A 23,394-nucleotide genomic window follows, 5' to 3' on the forward strand; every position below is an offset into this window, starting at 1 on the left:
TCTCAAAGATTTCCAGTGCTCTACCCACACACCGTCCAAGAACAGGGGACTTTCTTTTTTTTTAATATATTTTATTGATTTTTTACAGAGAGGAAGAGAGAGGGATAGAGAGTTAGAAACATCGATGAGAGAGAAACATCGATCAGCTGCCTCCTGCACACTCCCCTACTGGGGATGTGCCCGCAACCAAGGTACATGCCCTTGACCGGAATCGAACCTGGGACCCTTGAGTCCGCAGGCCGACTGCTCTATCCACTGAGCCAAACCGGTTTCGGCAACAGGGGACTTTCTTAATTCCTGTTTTACCTCCTCCGTCTCAGAATTTGAGTTTTAATTTTTGTGGTTATTTCAAGGACTGGAATTTGGGGGAAGGTGGGAGATCGCCTGTGACTCACACACCTGGTGCTGGTCTGAGCATGCATTTGTCATCTTTAACTCTTACCCCTTCATTCAGCTGATATTTATTTCATTTTTGTTGTGGGCAAGGCCAAGGCATGTGTTCAGCATTTGGCTTATATTTTTAAAGACAGGTGCAACCCTGTGGACACTCGCACTTCATTTTATGCCTTCCCAAACGTTCACATTCATTCCGCAAGTATTTCCTGAGGTTACAAGCCTATACATGGGCTCACTTCATGTTAAATTTCCGATCAGACCTTAGGGGATCTTCTTATACACACACCATTACAGAGCAAGCAGAGGCTGTCCCACACACACACAAGGGAAAGGCAAAGGGCAGTCCTCCTGCGGCCACCACAGTCCCACTGCCTCGGAGGTCAAGCCCTTTAGAGTTGTTGCCATTTGTGTTGTTTTCCACTTCTCTGTCCTCTTCTCCCAGCAAATCTGTGAGAACAGAGTTGTCCCCAGGAGGGCAGCCCTATGCTGAGAGGCTGGGACACTGGACGTGGGAAGGAATGCTGGCCCCTTTCCCAGAATCAAGAAGAGATTTTGAAACAGGGACTCCATCATCTGCATATGCTTTGGTTCCTTTAAGAACTTATTGACTCCCCATGAAATTGGAGAAACGCGAAAAAGATTGCGTTTTTCTCTTAGCATTACTCTCTCTGAATTACTACTTGCAAAGACATGGAGTAAATCTAGGTTATGATGGTTACATGGGATGCTCCTCAAAGGAATGCAGGGAGTGCCCCAGGGCCTTCATCACAGTATTTCCCTGGACATGCTGGGGCGGGCTCAGGGTCTTCCTGTCTGTCCCAGGGGCCGAAGGGGCAGTGCGGGCCTCTTCCAGGGACAGCTCCTGCACTGTCGTGGGGGCCTCCTTTGTGGGCCCAGCTCACCACAAAACGCTGACACCTTTCCTAATAGCCTGAGCTCAGACCACCATCTTCAGTAGCAGTTTTAAATGTGATACTTTTATCACAGGGTTCTTCCTGTTTTGCAGGGCCTGAATCAAATACTGGTCAGAATGAAATTACTCTTCCGGTTCCACATCTCGCGGAATTACGAGCGCAGCCGCCTTCCTTATCCTCCAGCTGCACGGACCCAGCCGCCCAGGACTCCAGCGAAGGCGGAGAGTCCCCCGTCGTCCAGTCTGATGAGGAGGGAGTTGAGGTGGACACTGCCCTGGCCACTTTCCACAGCGACGACAGTGACTCCTAAACCCGGCATCGCCCCTGAGCACCGCTGAGAAGACCCAGCTGTGCAGAATCCCACTGAAGGCAGGTGGTTGACAGAGGCTCTTGATTGTCACACAATTGCCAGTAATTCCTGAGAAACTGACTGAAAGGAAAGCGAACAATAAAGTGTGAGGACGTTAACTGGGAGTACGTGGCAGTCTGCACAGAAGGCTCCCAAACACAGGCACCTTCAGGCTTTAGAGGGCGGAAGGGCAGCCTGGGCCCCGCAGGCCCCCGGGAGCCCGCAGGGCTGGCGGGCTGGGTAACGGGGTCTCCACGTGGCCTCAGCGAGCAAGGCCTTCACAGATAGGAAGCCCTGCTTCCTCCAAAGCCGAGCTGTAGCTAACCTGACCAAAGCGGGCCTTCACCACCAAATCAGCTCCGCAACTAACCGGCTTTAGCGCAGCAGCACCTGGGCCCAAAGGAAACAACCAAACCATGCGCCGTTCTTCCACCGGACGGGGTGGGGCTTTCCTTCCCGCTTTCCTCATCGCCCCCACGCCCCCCGGGGCCCACCTGCCCAGCTGGCCGCCTCAGGGTGAGGGAAGCCTGGCGCCCAGCCCCACCCCCACCCGCACCCCCAGGGCGGGGCGGCCTGGCCCTTCAGTGCTGCTCCCAGTGGCCTTGGCTGGGAAACAAGAGGCACGCAGCAGGCATTGGTAGCAGAGGACGGTGAGCCGGGTCAGGCGGTGTTGTCTGCCGCTCCGGCTAAGGGAGGATTCTCACCCTCCACCCATTTACCGGGAAAGAAAGCTCATTTCATTCACTCATCTTCCACAAGACAAATGTCCAAAAAACTTTGTTTTTATTATTAAACCTTGTAGTACAAACCTGAAAAGTAAACAAAAAACTGGCAATAAACAACATGAAGTCTTCCCTCCCGAGGGAAGAGTGCAGAGCAGCGCTAATAAATTAAACGTCAAACTGTAAGCCGTAGGCAGAAGTTTACTGTCAGAAAGAGGGAAGGTACACAGCAAGGCCATAAAACCGACAACCACATTGGAAAACACGACTCCGCTTATGTAATTGTTAAATATTCCAAACAGTTCAGTCTCTGCAACAACAACCAACAAAGTGGATCACAGGACGTTCCTGACAGTCCCACTGGCAAGCTCAGTGCAGTTTGGGTAGCTACGGGATCGATGAATCCAATTATGAAACAAAGAACAGCTTGTGAAAACAGTTTCCCTTCTTTATTCCACACATACTGTACACACAACTGGAGAAGGGCAACAGCTACTCCATTATTATTTTTGTGTTGTTGTTCAGTGATGTAAGCAGCACTTATAAATGTTACAAGAAAAACCCTGTAAGCATCCAATCCAACCGATGAAGAAACTGAAATGTAAGGCTTTTCTTCATCTTGTCTTCTCACCCCCCCTCCCCACGCCCACTGAGAAAAAGGCTCAAGTATTTAAAACAATTTACAGGCATATGTACAAAAGGATGGGATTCTTTTTTTTTTCTTTTTGTTACAACATGAAGAGAAAAAATAGACAAGATGAGCACAAATGCATTTTCACATTCAAAAAGAACTGCAGACCTCCTAGTGGCTCTAAGTATGATCCTAAACAAAACAAATTTAACAAGAAGATTAATGCTGACTTGTGAGGTGTGAAACAAGCAGTGAGATGAGATGGAATGTTAGAAAGATTGCACATCTATGACAAAGAAGCACTTACGGCTTCAATCACTTTTTTTTCTTTTTCTTCCCTTAAGGATGCTATTGAAGGGTTTTTTGATAAAGTAGCCAACAGCACCAAAAAAATAACAGGATGGATTTCCTAATGAAATCAGGCACAGGTTTCTGCACGTGACCCCTCCGAGACAGGCAGTCTTTCTCTTCTCTCTCTTCTTTCTTAGATGCATAGTGATGTGCTGGTAAGGAGAACCTCGTCACTCAAATCTCCTCATTTTGCCTATGGTTAGGAAACAATGTCCGCCTTCAGCTGCCACAACCGCCCAGAGAAACAAAATGGGGTTCTCTGATTTAAAAAATTACAAACTCATCTTGCACATGACTGAAGAAAAGACAGCCAAAGTAAAGCCATTTCTTTTCAAGTTTTGTGTGTGTGTGTGTGTGTGTGTGTGTGTCTGTCTCCTACCCCTTTCCTCTCTAGAAAAATCTCACATGACTGAAAGTTTTAAAATTTGTTCTCCAAACTTCACCCTCTTCAAAAATGGGTTAAAAAAATCATTTTTCCCCCAACAGTTACAAAAAAAAAAAAAAAAAAAATCAAACAAAAAGGCTTTTGTCAGCCACAGGGGCGATACAAATTAATACAGCCCCTCAAGGGTTTTAAAACAGTGAATATACGGCAGTTTCAAAAATCTGACTGCAGTATCTAGGTATTCTAAGTACAAAAAAAAAGTTCAACAGTTTAATGCTAAAACAAAATTAGTTCTCTAAAACCAGAAGAAAATCTTCTTTAGAGCTAGTGCAAAGACAGCTTGTATCCTACAGCAAGTACTCCAAACTAGAATATGGTAATTACAAAAAATAGATCTCCGTCGGCCGCGGCGGGGGCAGCTTCAGGACGAGCTCGCTGCGCTCCGGGAGGAGCTGGAGGGGGCCAGCCGGGAAGGCGGCACGTCCACCGTCGCTCTCTTGCGGGGCCCCCTTTTTGGTGTCGGTTTACTGAGACAGTTCTCCAGGCTGCCGTTCTTACCAGAGACCTTGCCGCAGATCTGATTGACCAGACTGATGATCTGTTCCTGTTGAGGGTTGGAAGGAAGACAAAGAATTAACAAACCAGAAGCCAGAAGCGTGCTGCCCCGGAACCACACCACGACCGGTGCGAGCAGAGCGGGCAGCATGGCAGCACTGCCAGTCATCCTCCTCAGACCTCGTCAACACAGACTGCTGAGCGCTGCCCGAGGAGCGGGCTGCAGGGAAGTCGGGACAGACTTTAGGAATCGCGTCGAGTCTGAGGATGCAGCAGGCTAGAGAAGGAGACAGGCCAGGCAGTTCTGAGGACGCACCTAAAACACGCTTCCCGTCTTCGGGAGAATCCGCTGCACCTCACCTGACAGCCAGCACGGCACAGGCCGAGGTGCCTGTCACAGTCGGCTACCTGATGACATCTCCTGGTGGCTGCGAGGTGTAGACAAACTAATATGCTAAAGCCTGCAATACATCGTCCTATAACTGCACAGTTCGCTACGTAATTGTTTCTTAAAGCTGTATCCCAGTCTGGGTCTACTCCTGGTCCTGAGGTACAGATTCCCTCACCACACAGCGGGACACACAGCCCTGAGACCAGGAACCTGTGGATGACCCCTGCGGCCTCGGAGTTCAGAGGTTAGCCGGCTGCCACCCGGGGCCCCACCTACGAAGGGGAGGACTCAGCTCGCCGCCTCCACAATGAGCATTTAGGAGAAAAGACCCGTGGGCTCCAGGCCTCGGGTCCTCTCAGCGTGCTCCCTGGGTGGTGACACAGGCCTGACGCTGCCGTTTCACCGCTGCCCTGACACTCCAGCCTGTGTCACCTGGTCTCGCAAATGAACGCAAACACTTGACTAGAAACGTTTCCGTTGTTCCCTCCTCCCTCCCTCTGTGAAGGAGAGATGGCAAACAAAACATGCGTTCTTAAAATTCACTCGCGATAACCATTTCTCTGTTGCTATCAAAAATACAGTTGTAACGTAACTCATAATCATCCAGTTTTAAAAGAAACCACACAAAAATATCAAAATGTCATGTAGCTCTGACAGAACGTTTTATGACAGCTGCTGGGCCAGGGATGGAGGGAACCATGTGGACACAGGGCACACAGGTGGCCGCCCCTTTACTCACGTAGAGGCCTGAGGGCCAGCCAGGTCCTGCCTGCCTCCCGCCTTCTGGAAACAGCAGCAGGAGGCTCCTCACACAGAAATGAAAGGGTAAAGGCAGCGAGGGAAAAGTGTCTGAAAGGAGTTAAAGACGCCCTGGGAAGGGGCAGGGCTGAATGTTTGTGAGGTACAGCCTCTGGCCCTTTGGACACTTAGACATAAACATGTAACAAGTGGTATCTAGATGAGCTGTGGTCAAACCCAGAGACGTGGGACTAAAGCCACCTCCACAGCACGAGGAAGCCCACACTTCGCTGCGGCCCACGGTTGTTTGCTGGGCGTCAAAAAGAGCTGTGGTGCGCTCAGAGCCATTTCCAAAGTGCACACCGGGGCTGAAAATTCCGCAATTAAACAGTCCAACTTCCCAACGGACTTGCAGGTTTTCATTTGCTAAGATAAGCCCGGCCACAGGGAGCTCAGGGGCTTCAGAACACCACCAACCAAGCTTTAGACCGACGGGCCCCACGTGTGGGATTCTTCTTCCAGGACCTCGGTCTCATCAGACATCTCGCGACAAGACGGCTGGCGGTGGGAACACCCACATGTTGGAGAGCTTCGAAATCGCCCTGGAGAGGCCCCGCTGCGGCCGCTGCACTCTGCCAGCTGTCAGACACCAGGGTGTTTTAACTGTTCTAGAAGCCATTTGCTGCTAGAGCGATGGTGGAAGGGCAACGTGGTTCCTGGCTTTGCCTGACATGCTCTTAAAAAGCCAAGATGCCGAGATCTGTTCTCAGCCTCCAATCTTACAACCTAGCCAAAGACTCGCACCAAACCTGCCCCACAGCTGGGCTCCCACAGGGGCCCCCTCGCCCCAGAGGCCTGTTGGGCACCCGGGTGTGTGATGGCTTCGTGTGGATTAACCTCCAGGAAGCCTAAGGGGAGCCGGAGGGGGGCTCCGGGCAGGGCCCACGGCTGCACAGGTCGTGCCCTGTACATGGCCTGAGGCCACTGAGGACCGTGCCGCCTGAGGGGGACTACGCTGCGGAAGATGGCGGGCAAGGGCTGGTGGAAGGGCCCCCAGGTGGCAGTGTGTGCAGCAATGGGCCGGCCAGGATGGGTGACGGGTCCCCATGGCAATCTGAGGGGGATCCTCAAGAAGGGCTCTGGGCCAGTCAGAAGCGAAAGGTGCCCTCTGAGGGGCAGGGCCGTATGTTGCAGGAAGTATTTATGAGAAACTGGAGGGGTGACAGCAGACAGAGGGACCCCCGTGCTCGCTGCATGGAGCGGAGAGCCTGGGAGCCTGGCTTTACCTGGAGGCCCATCGCTCCCTGGTTCCTGTGCCCAGGTGTGTTGGCTGAAGGAAGCGCGCTCACCCACGGGAGTCGAATGGATTGTACCTGCCAACCAGCTGGCACAGGAAGGGCTCCATATGGAGCGTCTCAGGCCGAGTGGGGGTCTCAGTGAAGACACACCTGGGCACAGGAACCAGAGAGCGATGGAGGGAGTCCCACCCCGGCTCCTTAACTGAGGGCACAAGCACTGGCAGCCGTGGGAACTGGCTGGACCTGGGATTTACTTGGAAGGTGGAACCAACAGGACTTACAGAAATGGATGCACGGTGAGGAGAAAGGCTCTCCCCGCACGTTAGCTGGGGCCCCTGGGTGAGGGCAAAGAGCCTGGCCCCTGCTGGATGCAATTCCTGCCAGACATGGAGCCTGGGGAGCTCAGAGCGGCCCCGGCACCATGTGCCACAGCCTGCTGCCCACTGTGTGCTCTGACCTGAAGTTAGATGCCTGCGGAGAGGATAAAGGATGCTGAGCTGTGTTGTAGCTTTTCCATAAGAGATGGAGGTATCTGCCAAAGCACCGCGATGCAGCCACAGCCGCCCCTGCCCCTGCCGGCAGCGCTGCCAGGGTTATAATGGTCAGTGTACGTGTGAGGCATCACAACCAAGCATGGGGGGGGGGGGGCTCTCTAAGTTAGAACGAAAGCCTTCTCACCACCACAGAGTCTCAGCAGAAATCCCTTCCAAGCCCTGCCAGCTGCACGGTCCAGGAAGGGCCACAGCCAGGGCTCCTCTGCCCTGGCCCCGAGACCCTGCGTCAGGCTTCTCTGAGAACACGGCCAGACAGACTTGGTTTTGAGGCCCTCCAGCAGCCACAGCTACGTACTCGGCATCTCACTGGCCCAGACGGCTCAGGGCCTGGGAGGAGGAAGGAAAGGAACCAGGAACCAGCGCTGGAACCAGGTGCTGCAGTTGGGGTCTGTCCTGTGATGGGTGTGCACAGGCGGCCCACGGTCCGCCGTTTCCTTAGCCCGGCCAGCCAGTGCGGCACAGGGACACCAGCACCAGATCTGGAAACCACATCCCTTACAAACGGAGGGAGGCCTGGTGGCTAGGAACGCTGACCGAGATGCCGCCAGGGCTCGATGGGGAGGGAGAACTGCGGCCCTGCACGGGGAGGCGTGGACAGGCCCACCTACAAAGCTACGAGCGACATGGAGGAGAAAACGAATGAAACCACGATTGGGAAAGAGAAATTTCCAGTTTCAGTTCCTGGGTTTCTCCAGGTCAGACAACCTCACAATCCCCCATCTTGCGACTTTCCCACAGGCTGGGCTGTCCAGCCACGAGCACCAGAAAGAACCACGGGGGATGCACCTGGTCTTGGGCCGTGCCAAACTGGCTCAAGTTGGGTGATGAGAGGCCGGCTCATCCCTACAGTAAGCGAGGGCCGGCGACACGAGGGCCCTCCCCTGCAGAGCCCCCGCCGGCTGCTCGCGCAGGCCCTCACGTGGCGGCACTGACCTCATCGTAGCGGTACATCAGCTTCAGCCCTCGGCAGGACTTCTGCTTCTCCACGTGGCGCAGGGCACACTCCAGGCAGAACACCACGTTCTCATTCTCCTGAACGACCTGCAAGGAAGACGGTCCTGAGGGGCTGAAGGGGATCGCAGCACTGCTGCCCGGGACGTGCCAGGGAGGGGCCTGGGAGGGGCGAGGCCCCAGGAGCCAGGGAAGGCCTGTCCTGACATCGTTGTCCACGCTAAGGAGTGTGCATCTCTCAAAATCACCTGCAGCAAGGTCTTCAACAACACTTGAAACGAGTAACAGACTGTCTCCAAGTTGCACCTAAGGGTGCCTCGAGGTCCCCCGATTCCTGCTGCACTTGCCTGTGAGAGGTTCTAGGTGCCGTTAGGCGGGGAAGATGGGATAAAGTACTGATGCTTGTTTAGAAGCTCGCACATTCTGAGGCTTTTTGTTCAAAACTACCTGGGCAGGCACAAGCAGTGCCAGCTCAGCGGGAGCAGGCCCAGGACATCCCCGCAGCTCAGTCAGTCCAGCTGGGAACGTGGGAGCTGTTCTGCACCCCAGCCCCTGGGGCCAGACACCAACCAGCACAGTCTTGATCCTCTGCCACCCAGACAGGCCCCTCCTCCCACACACAGAAGAGCCTCCAGCGGCCGTGTGAGAGCACACGCCAGACCCCAAGGCCACACGGAGCACGTGCGGGCAGGATGTGGACAGGCCTGACCCACCACAGCACGGGCGACCTGGACCGTGGGGCAAGGAGAAAGAATAGCTGACTCCAACTTCTAGTCCTGTTCTCGTTCTGTGTTTAAAATTAAAAAGAAATGCTGCCTTCAGCCACAAGATGCAAGAGGTTCCCCGACCCTTTCATGAAGATGTAAGGGAAGACCTGGGGGTCCTGTCTCCAGTGCTTCTGGGCAAAGAGGTGACACTGGCAGAGACGCATCACCTTTAAAGACATGGCTAGTGGGAGGGACGGACAAAAATGCCCACATTTACCAGGTGTCCAAGCAATGAAAATTGTAACTATAAATAAAACCTCAATTTTTACCTATGAATTTAGGACACACGCTTTATAACATCCAGGCTGGTAAGAAATGCCTGATGACAACTCCCAGGTCCAGGTTTCTGAAAGCGTCCAATGAGCCCCGGGGAGTGGACCAGGGCCACACATGGAGGGCCCGACAGGGTCGTTCGTGCTCACGGAGTGAGGCAGTGATTCCCATGGGACAATCCACTCCAGAGGGAGAGGAATGAACACAGACCTCAAGGACTTCGTAAGTGATCTTCACAAACGTGGGCAAAGACAGACTAGACAGAAGACGTGTGGTTGTTACACACTGAATTACATCCACCCAGTTCACAGGCTGGCGTCCTGACCCCAGGACCTTAGAATGTGATGATTTGTACATGGGCCCGGAAAGAGGAGATTAAGGTAAAATGAGGTGGTTAAGTGTGGGGTCTAGTCCAATATGACCTATGTTCTTACAAGAAGGAATTAGGACACAGATGTGCGGAGGGAAGACCAGGGGAGGAACTGGGAGAAGGGGCACCTACAAGCCAAGGAAGAGAGAGGCCTTAGAAGGAACCAACCCCGCTGACACCTGGTCTCGGACCCCCAGCCTCTGCCTCTGTGCTTTGAGCCCCCAGTCTGTGGTATTTGCCACAGGAGCAGCAGCAAACAAATACAGCAGTTTCTCTCCTTTCAGAGTTCTGACCTCCCTGATGCCACAAAGAGCACATGATTCAGCTGGGACTGGTTGTGGCCCATCTCTTCCGCAGGGCAGCGGTGGGAGTCAGGCGCAGGCGTGCGGCGCTGCAGTCAGACCTGGCACACTTGCTGCTCTGCGTCTAGGCACGTGGGCCTCACGTGAGGGGTGCTGGTGCCATGCTGGCATGGGGTGGGCACGTACTATCTAAGCTTCTCTTTCTGGAGGAAGAATGCACATGGGAGGGGAGAGGGCACCAGCACTGGAGGCCACGAGTGCCAGGCGTGTGGTGGGGAGCACCTGGAGTGGGAGCTGGGGCACCCACACACCTGTGTCAGGGCAGCTGCCCGGTGGGAGGGGAGAGATGAGCTACCCCAGCCCAGCTGAGCCAAGTTCTGCCAGGCCCCTCTGGCCAGGGATGGGCGGGGTAAGCCACCCCACAAAATCACAGGTGAGGCTGAGGGGGGAAGCCCCAAGCCCTCGGGCCCTGTGGGAACAAACCAGAAAGAATAGAAGGAGGCGGGGCTGCGCTGAGGGACAGAGGGGCAGGAGGAAGAGCTGGCTCACAGGCAACTCTGATCAGAGGCGGGGAGGCTGGGGATGGGTGTGTGTTGCTGAAGAGAAACATTCGTTTTACCCAAAGACAGATTTCAGAGTCCTGAGGACAATGAGAGGTCACGTAGATGAATGGAAACGGGGAAAAGCCAAGGTTAGGTGAGGCCCCACGTCAACTTTGGCAGCAGAGTGGGGGAGCCCAGCCCCTCACCAGGGGACACCAAGGGAAGCCTGGGGACGAGGGGCGGGGACAGGGCAGCGGCGTGAGGGAGGCCCTCTTCCTGCAGACATGAAGCTACACGTGAGGAGAGACTCTGTGGAGAAAGACGGGCAGAGTGGAGCCCACCCGCCCTCGGTCCCTCGGACCTGGATGCTGAGGATGCGGTGCTGACCCCTGGAGGTCAGGACCCCGGCGCAGGTGGGCAGGAGGTCCAAGGGCGGGCCTCCTGACAGGCGTCCTGCAGCAGGAAGCCCCTCTGCGGGCAGGCACAGGCGGGAGCTGGCAGGGGCCCGCAGCTCACCATGGACAGGTAGCACAGGTGCTGGCAGATCTGACACCTCCTCTCCGAGGTCTCCAACTGCAGCCACTTTCGAGGCTTTTTCTTCCCATCCACCACGGTGCTGCTGCTGTCGTGGCTGCCGTAGCGGGCAGAGGAGTGGAGGCCGGCCTCGAACAGCTGCCTCCGCTGCCGCAGCTCCGTATCCCTGTCCAAACACAACACAAGCGCCGGGCCCTCAGGAGGCTGAGCTCGGTGCCTGGCCGTCCCTCACCTTCAAAGGGAGCATGCTGCGCCCCAGGCAACTGTGCCCCCCCCCCCCCCCCCCCCCCCCCGTCCAGGTGCACCCTCCTGTCAGAGGAGGGCGGTGAGAAGTACATGCTCGCCTTCCCAAGACCCCCAATGAAGACCCGTGTTCTTTAGTCAAAAGGTCAGACACCCCCCAGCTTCCAAGGCTACTCTCACAACTGGGCTCTGCCTAACAGGAGAGCAACACCAGGCACACATGGCAAACCCCTCACTGCCACTAGGGGGCCCTGCCCCTTCGCTCCGAGCCAAGAACGGGTGTAACAAACTATTTGCTGGTATTGTCATCAAAGGTTCGACCAACACGAGTCGAAATCCGTGTGCTGTCCGTCAGCACTACCGACCGAGTCTCTCCCCGGGGAGGGAGAGATGGCGAAGCTACATGGTGGGAAAAGAGAAGAGGGTTACACAGGAAGCCAAGCAAAGGGCGGCACTTCTCCTCGGCTTCGGCCCTGATCGGCTTCACCTAGGGAGAGCTCCTTCGGTCGCTGCGGGATGGAAGCGTCCTGAGCAGGTTGGCAAGAAGCCCAGTGAGGCTCTGTGGCCTCTCCACGCCACTCTAACCTCCAGAAAGGAGGCTGTGGCCAACATTTCCTCCCTGGCAACGTGCTGCTAGGATCCGAGGCACCCAGGCATCAGAGCCCACCTCCTGGTCATCCCACAGAGGGGTAACCTTTTGCATCAGCACCTCAGGAAATTCTGACTCCAAGTAGCAAACATGAAAACAAGAGGAAGTTTAAATTACAAAATAAATAGAGATAAAAAGAAACAGACCCAAAAGGTTTCACTCATCTGGCCAAGCACCAGGTGGGCTCTGCCACTCTGAGCAGGTGGCTGCACCGCACCCTGCAGAGCCCCGGTGAGGCCTGGCGCCCTGGCCTCGGCCCAGGGTCGGAACCAGGTCTGGTTACCTGAGCTCATCCAGAAGGGCCGAGATGGTACTGAGAGTGGGGCCGTTCTCCTTTTTCGCTTCCGCTTGTGCAATCTGGTAGAGTAACTTCTCCATGGAAAATGGCTTAGCTATATGGCGACGCTTCATTTCCTGCAAGAAGCGGTCACGTCCCTTTAGGCGGGAGACTTTACGGGGCAGAAGATGCAATCTGAATTTTCAAATTTGGAGTTCCACTGGGTTTCAAAGCAGTGAAACTCGTACAACAATCCTGTTTGCCTGTGGGAAAGGCACAGGGACCAGGAAACGCTATTGCTGTGCCACCAGCCACTGGGCAGGGGCCCCAACGTGACAATGGGGTGACGTTCTCCCCGTTTCCAGTGTTGACCTGAAGTGCCATCAGTCGGTCCCCCCAGGTTCCGGTGCGCCCACAATGGGACTCAGAGTCTCTCTTGATACAAATTAACCCCTAACAGATCTTCTCTCCTGGGAAACCCTCTCCGCCACCGCTCAGAAGCATTTTCTAAAATTAAACCCATCTAAGGGGCGGGCAGCACGGGGACGGGGCGAGTGTCTGCACATGCGCATCGCCTGCCTACCTTGGCCGTCTCGAAGCCCATGCTTGTCCACTGGGTGGTGGCAAAGTGCACAGTCTCGGAGACGCTGTAGCCGCAGCACACTTTGGACACAAAGGATCCTGGGAAGCAGACGACGAACTGGCCGCTCTGCTGCACGGTCCTGTGCACCTTGATGCCCTCTTTGCACAGCACCTCCGGGGAAATCTGGGGAGCAGATCGGGGCTGAGACACACTCTGCAGGACACACTCGTGGCCACTCTCCCACCCCCACTGCCCCGCCATGCGCTAGCCTGCCCGGCAGGTGGGTGACACCCACACCTGCCCTCCAGGCAGGGCCCCGGAGTTAAGAAGAGGCCGGTTCATGAGGAGACAGATTAGATTTGGTATTGAAGATTTTTTGTTTCTCATTTAAAAAATAAAGATGCCAACCTAATTAGAAGAAAGATCTGAACTGACACTGGACCAAGCAACAGAGCCACCCAGATGTGTGGCCACTAGCAGAACACAGCCCTACAGGCCACATCAGAGCCTTTCCCATCCCTGCCCAGCAGTAACAGGGGTGGGAATGGGAAAAATCCTCAATCGGCAGAGCCACAGAGGTACAGCCTGGGGACCTTCAAACCTGCACCCTAGAGGGGCTGCTGCTCAGCTTCCCCGAGCCAGACCTGAGGCCCAGGGAGGGGTCAGCGGGGCCAGAGGGGCCTGAGCTCAGGTGTCCAAACACGAGGCTAAAAGGATTCCCAGGAACTCAACAGCCCCGTGACTTTCGAAAACGGGATCAGAGAAGCCTTTGTGCCCACCCCTGTGAGGTGGAGGGTTTCTGCTCTGTTGTCCAGGCATCCAGGTGCCCAGCAGGTGGGAATAGCAGTACCAACAGACCCCAGTGCCCACCCAAAAGCAGGACCCACCTCGCCACACACCCCAGTCTCCACACACAAAACCGGCCCTGAGACAGATCACAGGCCACGGCGCACGTGCCCGACGCCCTGTGCAATCTGAGGAAAGCACCTGTTTGGTGTCCACAGAAGAGGACAATGAGTTTGGATGACGCTGTGAGGATTCACTTTGCGTTGTCCTCTGTGCCTCTGAAAGGCAGGCCAGCCAAGAGGGTGACTGTCCAACAGCCCTGCCTACCCCGAGCCCAGGCCCGGCGCCAGCACAGGCAGGAGCTGCACATACCATGACGTTGCTCTCCAGCATCTGCAGCCCTGGGGTCCCATTGGCTTGCAGCAGAGTGTGCACCACGTCCTCCAGCTTGCTCTCCTCCTCAGCAGGAATGCAATACCTGGTGTCAGGAGACAAGGCAGAGGCTTGACCAGGACCTGCCTGGGGAGCATGGGCTGGGCCCACCCTGCATCCTCGGGCGCAGGAGAGACTGAAACTTGGAGGAGAGACTGAGTCCCAGGAGCAGGGAGATGCCTGGCTCGGTGACTGGCACCGTGGTTCTCAGGCCACACCCACCCCACTCCCAGGCAACAGGCTGCTTCCGACCAGCATAGCACAGCATGCTCATCTTTTATGCAGATCTGACCTATACATGAGCCCAAAAACCTTCAAATCAAAACCAGATGTTTAAAACCCCATATAAATCAGACACAGGCACATCTGCAGACTCAGTTAGCCTTCCGTGAGTGCGCCAAGGCTGCGTCTCATCCCCGGGCTGGCATTTGACGCTGTTCTGTAACAGGAGGCGCCGCAGAACTAGGATTCAGTGCTGGAATACGCGTTTCCCTCAGCTCTCCAACCCGGGCCACCTCGTGAGAGCCTGGCCCAGCTCAACCTCCTGGCCCCAGAGCGGCAGGCTGGGTGACCAGAAAGGCAGGGGAACCCCTCAGTTCTCCAAATACAGAAAAAGGTGGGGAAGGAGGCCTGCCTGTGCACATGCTGGCTCGTGCCGGCACAGAAGCCGACCGGCCGCTGTGAAATGATGGAATGAGAGGAGGGTGCACCGGGTCGCAGGCCTGCCCCACTGAGGCAGCTGGGCAGCCAGAACCCAGCCAGCCAAGGATCAGCTGGCGAAACACACAGGAAATCAACCCACACAGGCAGGTCTGCGTCACGCGGACTGAGGGACGTCGGGAGCCAGGCGGTGGAGGCAGCTGCAGGGTGGGGCTCGGGACAGCACAGACCCCCGAGCACAGCTACGGAGTGACAGGGAAGACAGGGTGGGGAAGGCCGAGGATGTCGGCAGACCTGAACTAACAGGGAAGTTTGGAACCTTACCGCGGCCACGGAGAGCGGGGGATTACTGCTGGTGTCCCCACAAGGGGACACCTACCTGTGAAATCCAGGACCAGGCAGTCGCGTGCATAGGCCGGTGTGCCAGGCCTCCTCCAGGCCCTCCCTTCTGTCTCCCACCCATAGGGGCCAGCAGGCTGCAGCGGGACACCTGCCGAGTGGACCCTGGGCAAGGTGACCTCTCTGAGTACCGCCCCCTCCATCCCGAGTGTCCTGACAGGCCCTGGGCCTGCAGAGCACATGCAGCCACCGGCCCAGGGTCAGCCAGGTCAGGGGCAGTGGCTCTGGTGCAGTTGTGACGCCGCCCAGCTCTGGTCACTCTGGGCAGCCGCCCAGCCCTCAGGCCCCGTTCCAACCTGGCACCTTCCCCCAGGCCCGCGGGCAGGCCTGCTCTCAGCCACGCTGAGGTGTCTGTGATGAAATCCTTCACTTGGAGGCCAAATCCTGTTTCAGTTGCCACATGGAGTGGTTTTTATTATGCTCATGTTATTTCAATGCCAACATATTCTGTTACTGATTTGTGATTTAAGCCCAGGATTTCTAACCAAAATCAGATGTTTTACAAAAAACCGCAACCCATAAAGTTCTCCAATCACATCCCGGCCTCCTCTTTATTCCCCCTCAGTGAGGGGCAGGGGATTGTGCTCAGGAAGTCCACAGACTCTCCCTTCCCTTCCTCTAACCCCACCTTCCTTTACCGGTCGCCCTCCTGGCCATGGTCCTCGCACACCAGGCCCAGGGGCCGTCAGGAGTGCTGGCTCAGGTCGCAGGTCTGGGGGGACTCCCCGAACCCCACACCAGGCCCGCGCTGTCCACAGAAGCTTCTCCACGGGAACGACATGGAGGGCACAGGGGCTCGGGGAAGGGGACCACACCCTCTCCCACAGTCCCAGCAGCCGCTCGCGCCCTGGACAGCACAGCTACACGTCCTCTGCCCAGGCCTCCCCAGGCAGCAGCCGCTCACAGACCAACCGCAGGCGCCGAGACCACCCTCCCCCGCACACCCCCCCAGGAGGCCCGCAGGTCCTGCTCCCATCGACACCAACCACCACTCCCTACGGTGTGGCTGGGACACGGGCGCCCTGGTGAGGCCGCTGCAGACGCGGGCTCCTCAGAGCGCGGACCGAAGTGCCAAGGCCGTTTGTTTTCGTAAAGAAGCCTCATCACCCCAAGAGGACAATAAACAATCAGCGCAGGATGAGCGTGAGGCTGGTAGACTGTCAGACGACAAGACGTCTAATTATTTGCAGTAATTTCCCAGCTGCCACCTAAATAAAGAAACGGAAGAGCCAGCCACGGATCAGACCTGGGTGGAGGTGACAGTCAGGCTCCAGGTGGGCACCGAGCAGACTGCCTCCCACGAGACAGACAGATGTGTCCAGGGGAGACACTATGTGCGCCCGGACACAGGAAGAACTCCATTTCCCATAAGACCTACTCTCCCCGCAGCCGAGAGGGCTTTGGGAGGCTCTGCTGCAGAGACACTCAAAACCATTGCTCCCGAGGCCAGAGAGGGAACAGCATGCCTGACACCACCCAGCAGTCCCACTGTGACTCTTCCTGTTTCTCAGCCCGAGCATGAAACAAACACTTGGAAACCAACAATAAGAAGTCATATCCTAGAAGAAAAGCAAATAGAAAGAGGCAACTGACAAAAAGGGAACATAAATGAGCACATGAAGTGATGCTTATCACCAGAGCAACTTAAATTATTCCCTGCCGCCTCCAGCCCCTCCAACAGAGGCAGGAAACCCCAAGCTGGGAGCTCGGACAAGGAGCTGGGACATAGGAAAGCAGCTCTCGGAGCCTGTCCACGCCCCCCCCCCCCCCACACCACCACCACCAGGGCCAGCATACTCACCAAATGCAGTCAGCACCAGTGTGTAAGTAGTCGATGTAGGGAAGGTGGTTTTGGTCTCGAGACCAGCATGAGGTAGAAAAGACCATGCCAATATTTAGCCAGGGAATTGTCACTCCTAAAACATAAAGGGAGAAAGCAGCAACAATGTCTGAGTAACAGCTATCAGAATCACTTTTTTGTCCCCAAATGGGAGGAAGGGAGGGAGGAAGGAAGGGAGGAAGGGAGGGAGGATTCAAAACCAGCCAGGCAAAGCCCAGTAAGAAGGAACTTGCTCTTCCTGCTTGCTGCACAGAAGCCAGGCTGAGATGGGCACGCTACAAACAGCAGTGAAAGAGCATCTTACTCCACAAGTCAGACAGCACGATGCCCCAGGGAACGTGACCTTGACGACTGTTGGCAAATAACCAGCAGCCATGGGCTGGACCCCAAGGCTGAGAACGGGGGGCACCAGACCTAACTAGTGTCTGGAGAGGCCCTAGTACTCACCTCCACTGGGCGTGGAGGCTCCCAGCCTTCAGTGACCCGAGGCCCCAGGACACCGGCTTTCCGAATGAGAACCTATCGCTAGGAGCCAGCACTAGTCCTATGGAGGCAAGACTTCTGCTCTGAAAACACCAATTTCAAGGTGAAAAGTTGGCTCTAGGCCCCTGCCCAGCTTCTAGATGCTGTGATGTGGTCCACCTTCCTACATATTACAGATTTCAACTATGACCCTATTTCTTTCTTTCCTGCAAATCAGTGTCTTGAATCTAAATACTCTCCACCAGAAGTCCCCGTCCCTTTCCAGCTCCAGCTCCCAACAGACCTCGGGAACCTGAGGACGGCGGCCACGTGGGACTCACCAGGCACAGCACCAAGGTGGCGCAGGATGGACCCTGTGTTATTGGGGAGGACGGTGAGGTTCCATCCATGCCTGCAGAAGAAAGAGGGACGTCACAAGGCTGGCGGGAAGAACATCTAGTCCCCAAAATGCAGACAACAGATCCAACTCTACCTTGAAAATGGTTCCGATTTCCCCACGGGGAACCCGCTGCCGTGAGTGTTGGTGTCCACCTTGCCGCAGTGCACCGCCACGTGGCAGTCCTTCTCCTCCACTAACCGCCAGTACTCTTGCTGCGGGAAGAGGCAGGAAGGAGCCATCACAGAGCAGCCGCCAAGGGAGCACGGAGTAGGACAGCGATGTTCAAATGACCTCTGCAGGCAGGCAGGGCCCAGAACAGAGGGCAGGGACCCCAACAGACAAATGCACACACGTTCATGGCAGCCTTGTGCACCTCAGCGGAAGCGAGGATGTAGGCCGTGTCCACACAGATGGGCGGACAGGCCCGAGGAGGCGGTCCGGACAAAGGCCTGCTCTTCAGCCTTCAAAGGAAGGGCAGGCTGACACATGCCACATGACCCACCCCGAAGACACAACGCCCAGGGAAATACGCCAGTCCCACGGGACAAATACCGCCCAGTCCACTCCCATGAGGACGAGAGCCGTCAGAAGCACAGACTGAAGGCAGAATGGCAACTGCCAGGGGCTGGGGGACAGAGGCACGGGAAGTTATTGCAGAATGGAAACAGGACTTCAGTTCTGCAAGATGAGCAGCATTTTGGAGATGGATGGATGGTGATGGCTGCACAACAATGTGAATGTACTTACACTGCTGAACTGGACACTTAAAAACGGTTAGGATGGTAAAGTTAAGTTTATCATAATAAAAATTATTTAAATGAAAGGGGATAGGAAATGAAATGATACAGAGGCAGAGGACATGCCACTGCGGTCCTCAGACTGAAGTAAACAGCCTCTGCTCCAGCACCTCGACAGACGCACCTCACACGCGTCCCAGCGCCAGCCCTCCTGACCTCCACGAAGGGCAGAGCCCACACACCCAGCTGGACCCGCGCCAGCGGCCTCGGAGGAGGGCGGTGGGCACAGCGGCCGTGCAGAGTGCTGCCCTCAGAACCGACAGAGTGTGGCAGGAACGCGCTTTACCAACAGGTGAGCAGACGTGCCCAGATCACCTTTAGGCAACTCCCACACTCGGACACACTTTTCATTTCGTTTCATTTACCAATCTAGAAGCACGGCATCGCTTCCCGAATCCTGGCAAAGCCCATTTAGCGGGAACCACCTTTCGAGGAGGAAGCCTAACCAATAACCACAGGTCAGCTCAGGGCAGTGCTGCCGGTGATAACACTGCAGAAGGGGAGGGCGCTGCAGGTGCCCACAGCGCTGGGCAACTTCCAGAGAGGGGCCGGCTGGCGGCCCAAAGGCCCCAAGCCAAGAGTAAGTCAAATCACTGCCTCTAAACGCCTGGACTCCTTACAGAGGTGCGCGAACGTAAGGAAGAAAGCGATAGTGTGGCTGATGGGGCTGGTGACGGTCGGGCCCTGCCTGTCGTCGGTGAGTGACGCTGTGGGAGGAAGGGGCCCACTGCCGCAGGGGGGCTCTCCAGCTGCTGAGCACCGGCCGAAGGAAGGGGGGCCTTCTTTGAAGGAGCCAGAAGCTAGACGGCCTCAGACAAAACGTTTGGATTTTAGCAAATATTTCTATTGTGTTTAAATAGTATGTAACTGCTAAAGCAAAAGCCAGACTTCCAGAGAGAATGAATTCTCAAGTAGGAAACTAACATACGCCAAGCTTTCCTCGTGCTACGGATGGCAGTAAACCCTGCACCTTCAGAGATGCCGGCCCGCAAGGATGGACGTTGTGCACCAAAGGCCTCTTTTTCCAGAGCCGCGTTCCTTTCTTCTGACGTGCCTGCCACACAGGCCATGAGCGCTTCGCAAGCAACTGTGTGGCCACGTGTCCCCGAACCGGGGCCGGGCTGACACTGTGGTTGATGGAATGTGGCGTTGGCGGGGGGATGGGGCGGCGGTCAGGCCACAGCGTGGCGTTCCCAGGCAGCACCCAGAGCACAGAGCTCGGCGTGCGCCCACCAGCAGAGACCCAGGCCTAAAAGGTGCCAACGGTGCTGAAGGCAGACACGGAAACACCAAGCCGAGACACGGCCGGAGACTTGAGTGGGACCTGCTGAGCTTCTGATGATGGCGGCGAAGGTGCGGCATCACATGTACCCGATGGAGGGGGCCCGGCGTCCTGGTGTGGCCTAGACTGTCCTGCAAATCCCACTCCCAGGAAAACATGGTCAAATCAGGATGACGGGGCCCGAGAGGTCAGCCTGGGTCACCCAGAAGAGGTGGCATCCGTCCCTGAGAACACAAGACGCACAACTCTCCCGCCCACAGCTGCCCTTAACGGCGCTAGAGGTTTGGTGTCTCTCCGACAGCACCACGTGCTGCTGAGGGCGGCGATGCCAGCGGCTGGCAGTTCTCAGCCACTCAGCTGGGCACTGGCCAAGGGTCTCAGTCCTGGAGCACCTCACACAGAACTCCCCTAACTGGTCTGGGCACAGAGGTGCTCACTGTCTTTCCAACCTCACACACTCAGAACAGAGTTGGCAGAACACAACAATGGCACTCTGCCAGTCCCGCTAAATAAAACAGGGGAGAAGGCACAGCAGAGCTACGGTTTCAAGGAATTCCAAACATTCTCCTGCGTAACACACACCCAGAGGGCGGGGAGGAGCGGCCAGTGGCGGGGGGACACGACGAGGCCCAGCTCACCCCTGGCCTCCGCCTCTGGTTGGGGTAAATCAGGGACAAGCCGGGAGGAGGCTCTCTCTTCACTCTATCTTTCCGAGTCTGAGAAGTTTAGATGAACAAGAGTTAAAACTGCAGCTGCCCCAGGACAGGGAAAGAAGTCCACCACTCCAGTCCTCTCAGGCTGCCAGGAGGCCCGGCCCCAACACGCGGGCAGCAGGAGCTCAGCTCACCTCAATTTCAGCTGGTGCAGGCTCCTTGTTGAAGCACATGTTCATGATGTTTCTTGCTGTTCGATAAAACGTTGTTAAAGAAACAGACCTTCCCTGGAAAGAAAACAAAAACAGGTAAGTCCAGCTGAAGCAACACAGCTGAGTCTAGGCCCACATCAGGCTGGCCCTGCCATGGGCTCTGCGGGCACCCCCGCGGCCTGGGCGGCGGGTGCCCAAGTTAGCGCAGCAGAGAAGGCGGGGGATCATTCTCGAAGCTCAGTGCCGACAAGGGAACGAGGTCACACTGTCTTGTAGCACCAGGAGCAAATAGACCTGGTATCTGGAGGCAACGGGCTGTGCACCGGGAGGCTGTGCACCGGGAGGCGGTGCACCGGGAGGCCGCGGGGTCAGCTTTCACTTTCTGGAGAAATGGGTACGGGTGGAAAAGGAGGCAGAATTCCTGTTACCCATGTGAGGGAAGGATCAAGGTTGTGGGCCAGTGCAGAAACTAACAGCATTAAGACAAACCCAGAAGAGAAGTCTGGGAGATCCTCAGAGACAGAAACTTGGGGCCCCAAGGGTCCTCACCACATGAAGAGCAGCCAGACACGCTACCTCACCTCGAGGATCTGAGGGGACGGAAGTAGCCTGGTGACTCTCTTGCTGTCCCCCTCCCCCCTCCCAGTGACATTCAAAATGATCGGTGCTCCTTTAGCACACAGCTCTCTGTTCTCATTTGGGAGTCCAGGGAGGCCTTATTTCCGACCTATTCCACAGAACAGGTTTTGTTAGAGACAAGCTTGTAAGATTCATGCCTTTCACTCTTTGGTGACCAGGCACATGTACCCCTTGATTACAGAAATATGTGCCGAGCACCTATGGTGTATCAGGCCCAGGTCAGCGGCTGTGGTAGAGCAGGCTCGACACCAACACAACCCTGTACAGCACTTGTGCAGCTTCACCCGGCCTGCGCCACGGCCCTGAGGGACAGGGGAGGTTTCCCTCTGAGCACCCCACGGGAAGTAACACGCCACAGCACAGGAAGCCTGCCCGCCACGGACCAGCTCAGGACACCAGGGCAAAGCCTTCACACTGGCTGCTCGGAGATCTGCCTTTCAGCTTTAGAAGTGACTCTGTGGAGTGCCGACACAAAGGAAATACTCCCTCCAGTTCCAAATTTCTGACATCCTGTTCCTTACAAAATAACAGCCTGCCCTGGCCAGGTTGCTCAGTAGTTTGGGGTGTTCTGTGAACCATAAGGTCTCAGGTTCGATCCCCAGTCGGGGTGAGTAAGGGAGGCAACTGATCAATTTTCTCTCTCATGTCGATGTTTCTCTCCCTCTCCCTTTTTCTCTCTCTAAAACCATTTTTTAATGAAAATATAAGTAGATAAGTAAATACAAGTAAAAACCTAACGACTAGGAGGGACCTAGTTTCGCCCTAAGGCAGAGTGCCCACAATTCGAGAGGACACCCAGCACCCAAGAGTCAATGGCCCCAACAGTCAGGGCCACCAGGCCGCCCCGCAGCCCAGCTTGTAGGATTTTGCGATGAAATCTAAAAATACACTTTACAAAGCAGGTTTTCAAAAAAACTCTTGCTTGGATCCAACCCAATCTCATAAAATTGACCTTCTTCAATAAAAAGTAACAGACGTAGAGAGGATCTCATTTCATGTGCTGGCTATTCAGTCCCGGGGCTTAATGAGCGGTTTCCGTGGAGGAGGCTCCTCAGGCACACATCCAGGAAACACCAAAGTCCTCCCAGTTCACAGTCCGCACCATCCCTCTCCCTCCCCATGAAACATTTAGAATGTGAAACAGGAGGAGGCCATCAGCAGGCTGCAGGCAGCCGTTCCCCTCCCCACGGTCTCTGCAAGGCACCTCGGGAGGTAACGGAACACCGAACCCGCTCTGGGTCTCACAGTAGAAAACGTTCCAGAAAAAAGGCCAGGGCTAAAGCCCAGCAGAAAAGTATCAAGCGTGGCAGTGGGTGGCCCCAGGCGACTTCGCAGCATGGACTCAGAAGGGCAGGCACACCTGCACGAGTCCCAGGCTCCCTATGTATCAGAGTCCACATCAATTTAACCAGGTGGGGACAGGCCAGGCCTGCCCCAGGCGGCTATTTTCAATGTCCCAAAACCCCCAGCTCATCCGGGTGGGAGCAGGGTTGTCAAGCGAGGGCTGCCAAGACTCATCACAGGACACGTCCATCCTGGTAAACCCAGGACAGGGACCCCCGGGTACCGCCCATGCACCTGTCAAAGCCCAGGCAACCCAGCAGGGGCCTCTCCTAGCTCTGCCCCCAGGGGAGAGGCAGCCCCAAGCCTGGCTTTGGAACCAGCCAGACAGGAGGCTGTGGTGGCCGCTGCTGAGCAAAGGCAGGCGGGCTGCCAAGCGGGAGCGCCCGTGACTCTGCCTCACTTCTTAGAGGAGTGCATCTCCCAGGACGGCTGTTGCAGCAACAAGATCTGGCAGAACTGGGAAACATGGGCGCGTGCTTGCCAGCCCTCCCCCTTCCTCCCTCGGCAGCTTCAGTGGTGAGATGTGAGGAGAGCTCTATAAGGACCTCTCTACAGGTGACTGGCCAAGCTGAGGTGAGGCAGTGGGCTCTGCAGAAAGTAATAAGGAGGCAGAGAGAACCCGCACTCCAGGCCTGGCTGGGCAGCTCCCGCCCTCCAGCCTGAGAGAGGGTGCTCAGGGGGCAGGCGCAGAATTGTGGGTGAGGAGGAACACA

At 56.0% G+C, this 23,394-nt stretch overlaps 2 protein-coding genes across 3 annotated transcripts in view; one reads left to right on the forward strand and one right to left on the reverse strand.

Moving 5' to 3' along the window:
• DTNBP1 (dystrobrevin binding protein 1) overlaps nucleotides 1-1,778 on the forward strand; it is a 151,835-nt gene extending 150,057 nt beyond the window's left edge. For both annotated transcript variants that reach the window (XM_008146095.3, XM_054721448.1), the window contains exon 10: nucleotides 1,403-1,778. In XM_008146095.3, the coding sequence (XP_008144317.2) occupies nucleotides 1,403-1,620 (218 nt within the window). In that variant the 3' untranslated portion in view covers nucleotides 1,621-1,778. The remainder of the gene's footprint in view (nucleotides 1-1,402) is intronic.
• Nucleotides 1,779-2,425: 647 nt separating this feature from the next.
• Nucleotides 2,426-23,394, reverse strand: part of JARID2 (jumonji and AT-rich interaction domain containing 2) — a 287,887-nt gene continuing 266,918 nt past the window's right edge. Inside the window, exons 10-19 of the mRNA XM_008146096.3 lie at nucleotides 20,681-20,773; nucleotides 17,848-17,966; nucleotides 17,696-17,766; nucleotides 16,854-16,968; nucleotides 13,934-14,039; nucleotides 12,776-12,958; nucleotides 12,199-12,329; nucleotides 11,006-11,189; nucleotides 8,218-8,325; nucleotides 2,426-4,352 (exon numbers count right to left, since the gene is read on the reverse strand). Of these exons, the coding sequence (XP_008144318.2) occupies nucleotides 4,170-4,352; nucleotides 8,218-8,325; nucleotides 11,006-11,189; nucleotides 12,199-12,329; nucleotides 12,776-12,958; nucleotides 13,934-14,039; nucleotides 16,854-16,968; nucleotides 17,696-17,766; nucleotides 17,848-17,966; nucleotides 20,681-20,773 (1,293 nt within the window). The 3' untranslated portion in view covers nucleotides 2,426-4,169. The remainder of the gene's footprint in view (nucleotides 4,353-8,217; nucleotides 8,326-11,005; nucleotides 11,190-12,198; nucleotides 12,330-12,775; nucleotides 12,959-13,933; nucleotides 14,040-16,853; nucleotides 16,969-17,695; nucleotides 17,767-17,847; nucleotides 17,967-20,680; nucleotides 20,774-23,394) is intronic.

Source organism: Eptesicus fuscus, chromosome 9, assembly GCF_027574615.1.
Source record: "Eptesicus fuscus isolate TK198812 chromosome 9, DD_ASM_mEF_20220401, whole genome shotgun sequence".
Lineage (NCBI taxonomy): Eukaryota > Metazoa > Chordata > Mammalia > Chiroptera > Vespertilionidae > Eptesicus > Eptesicus fuscus.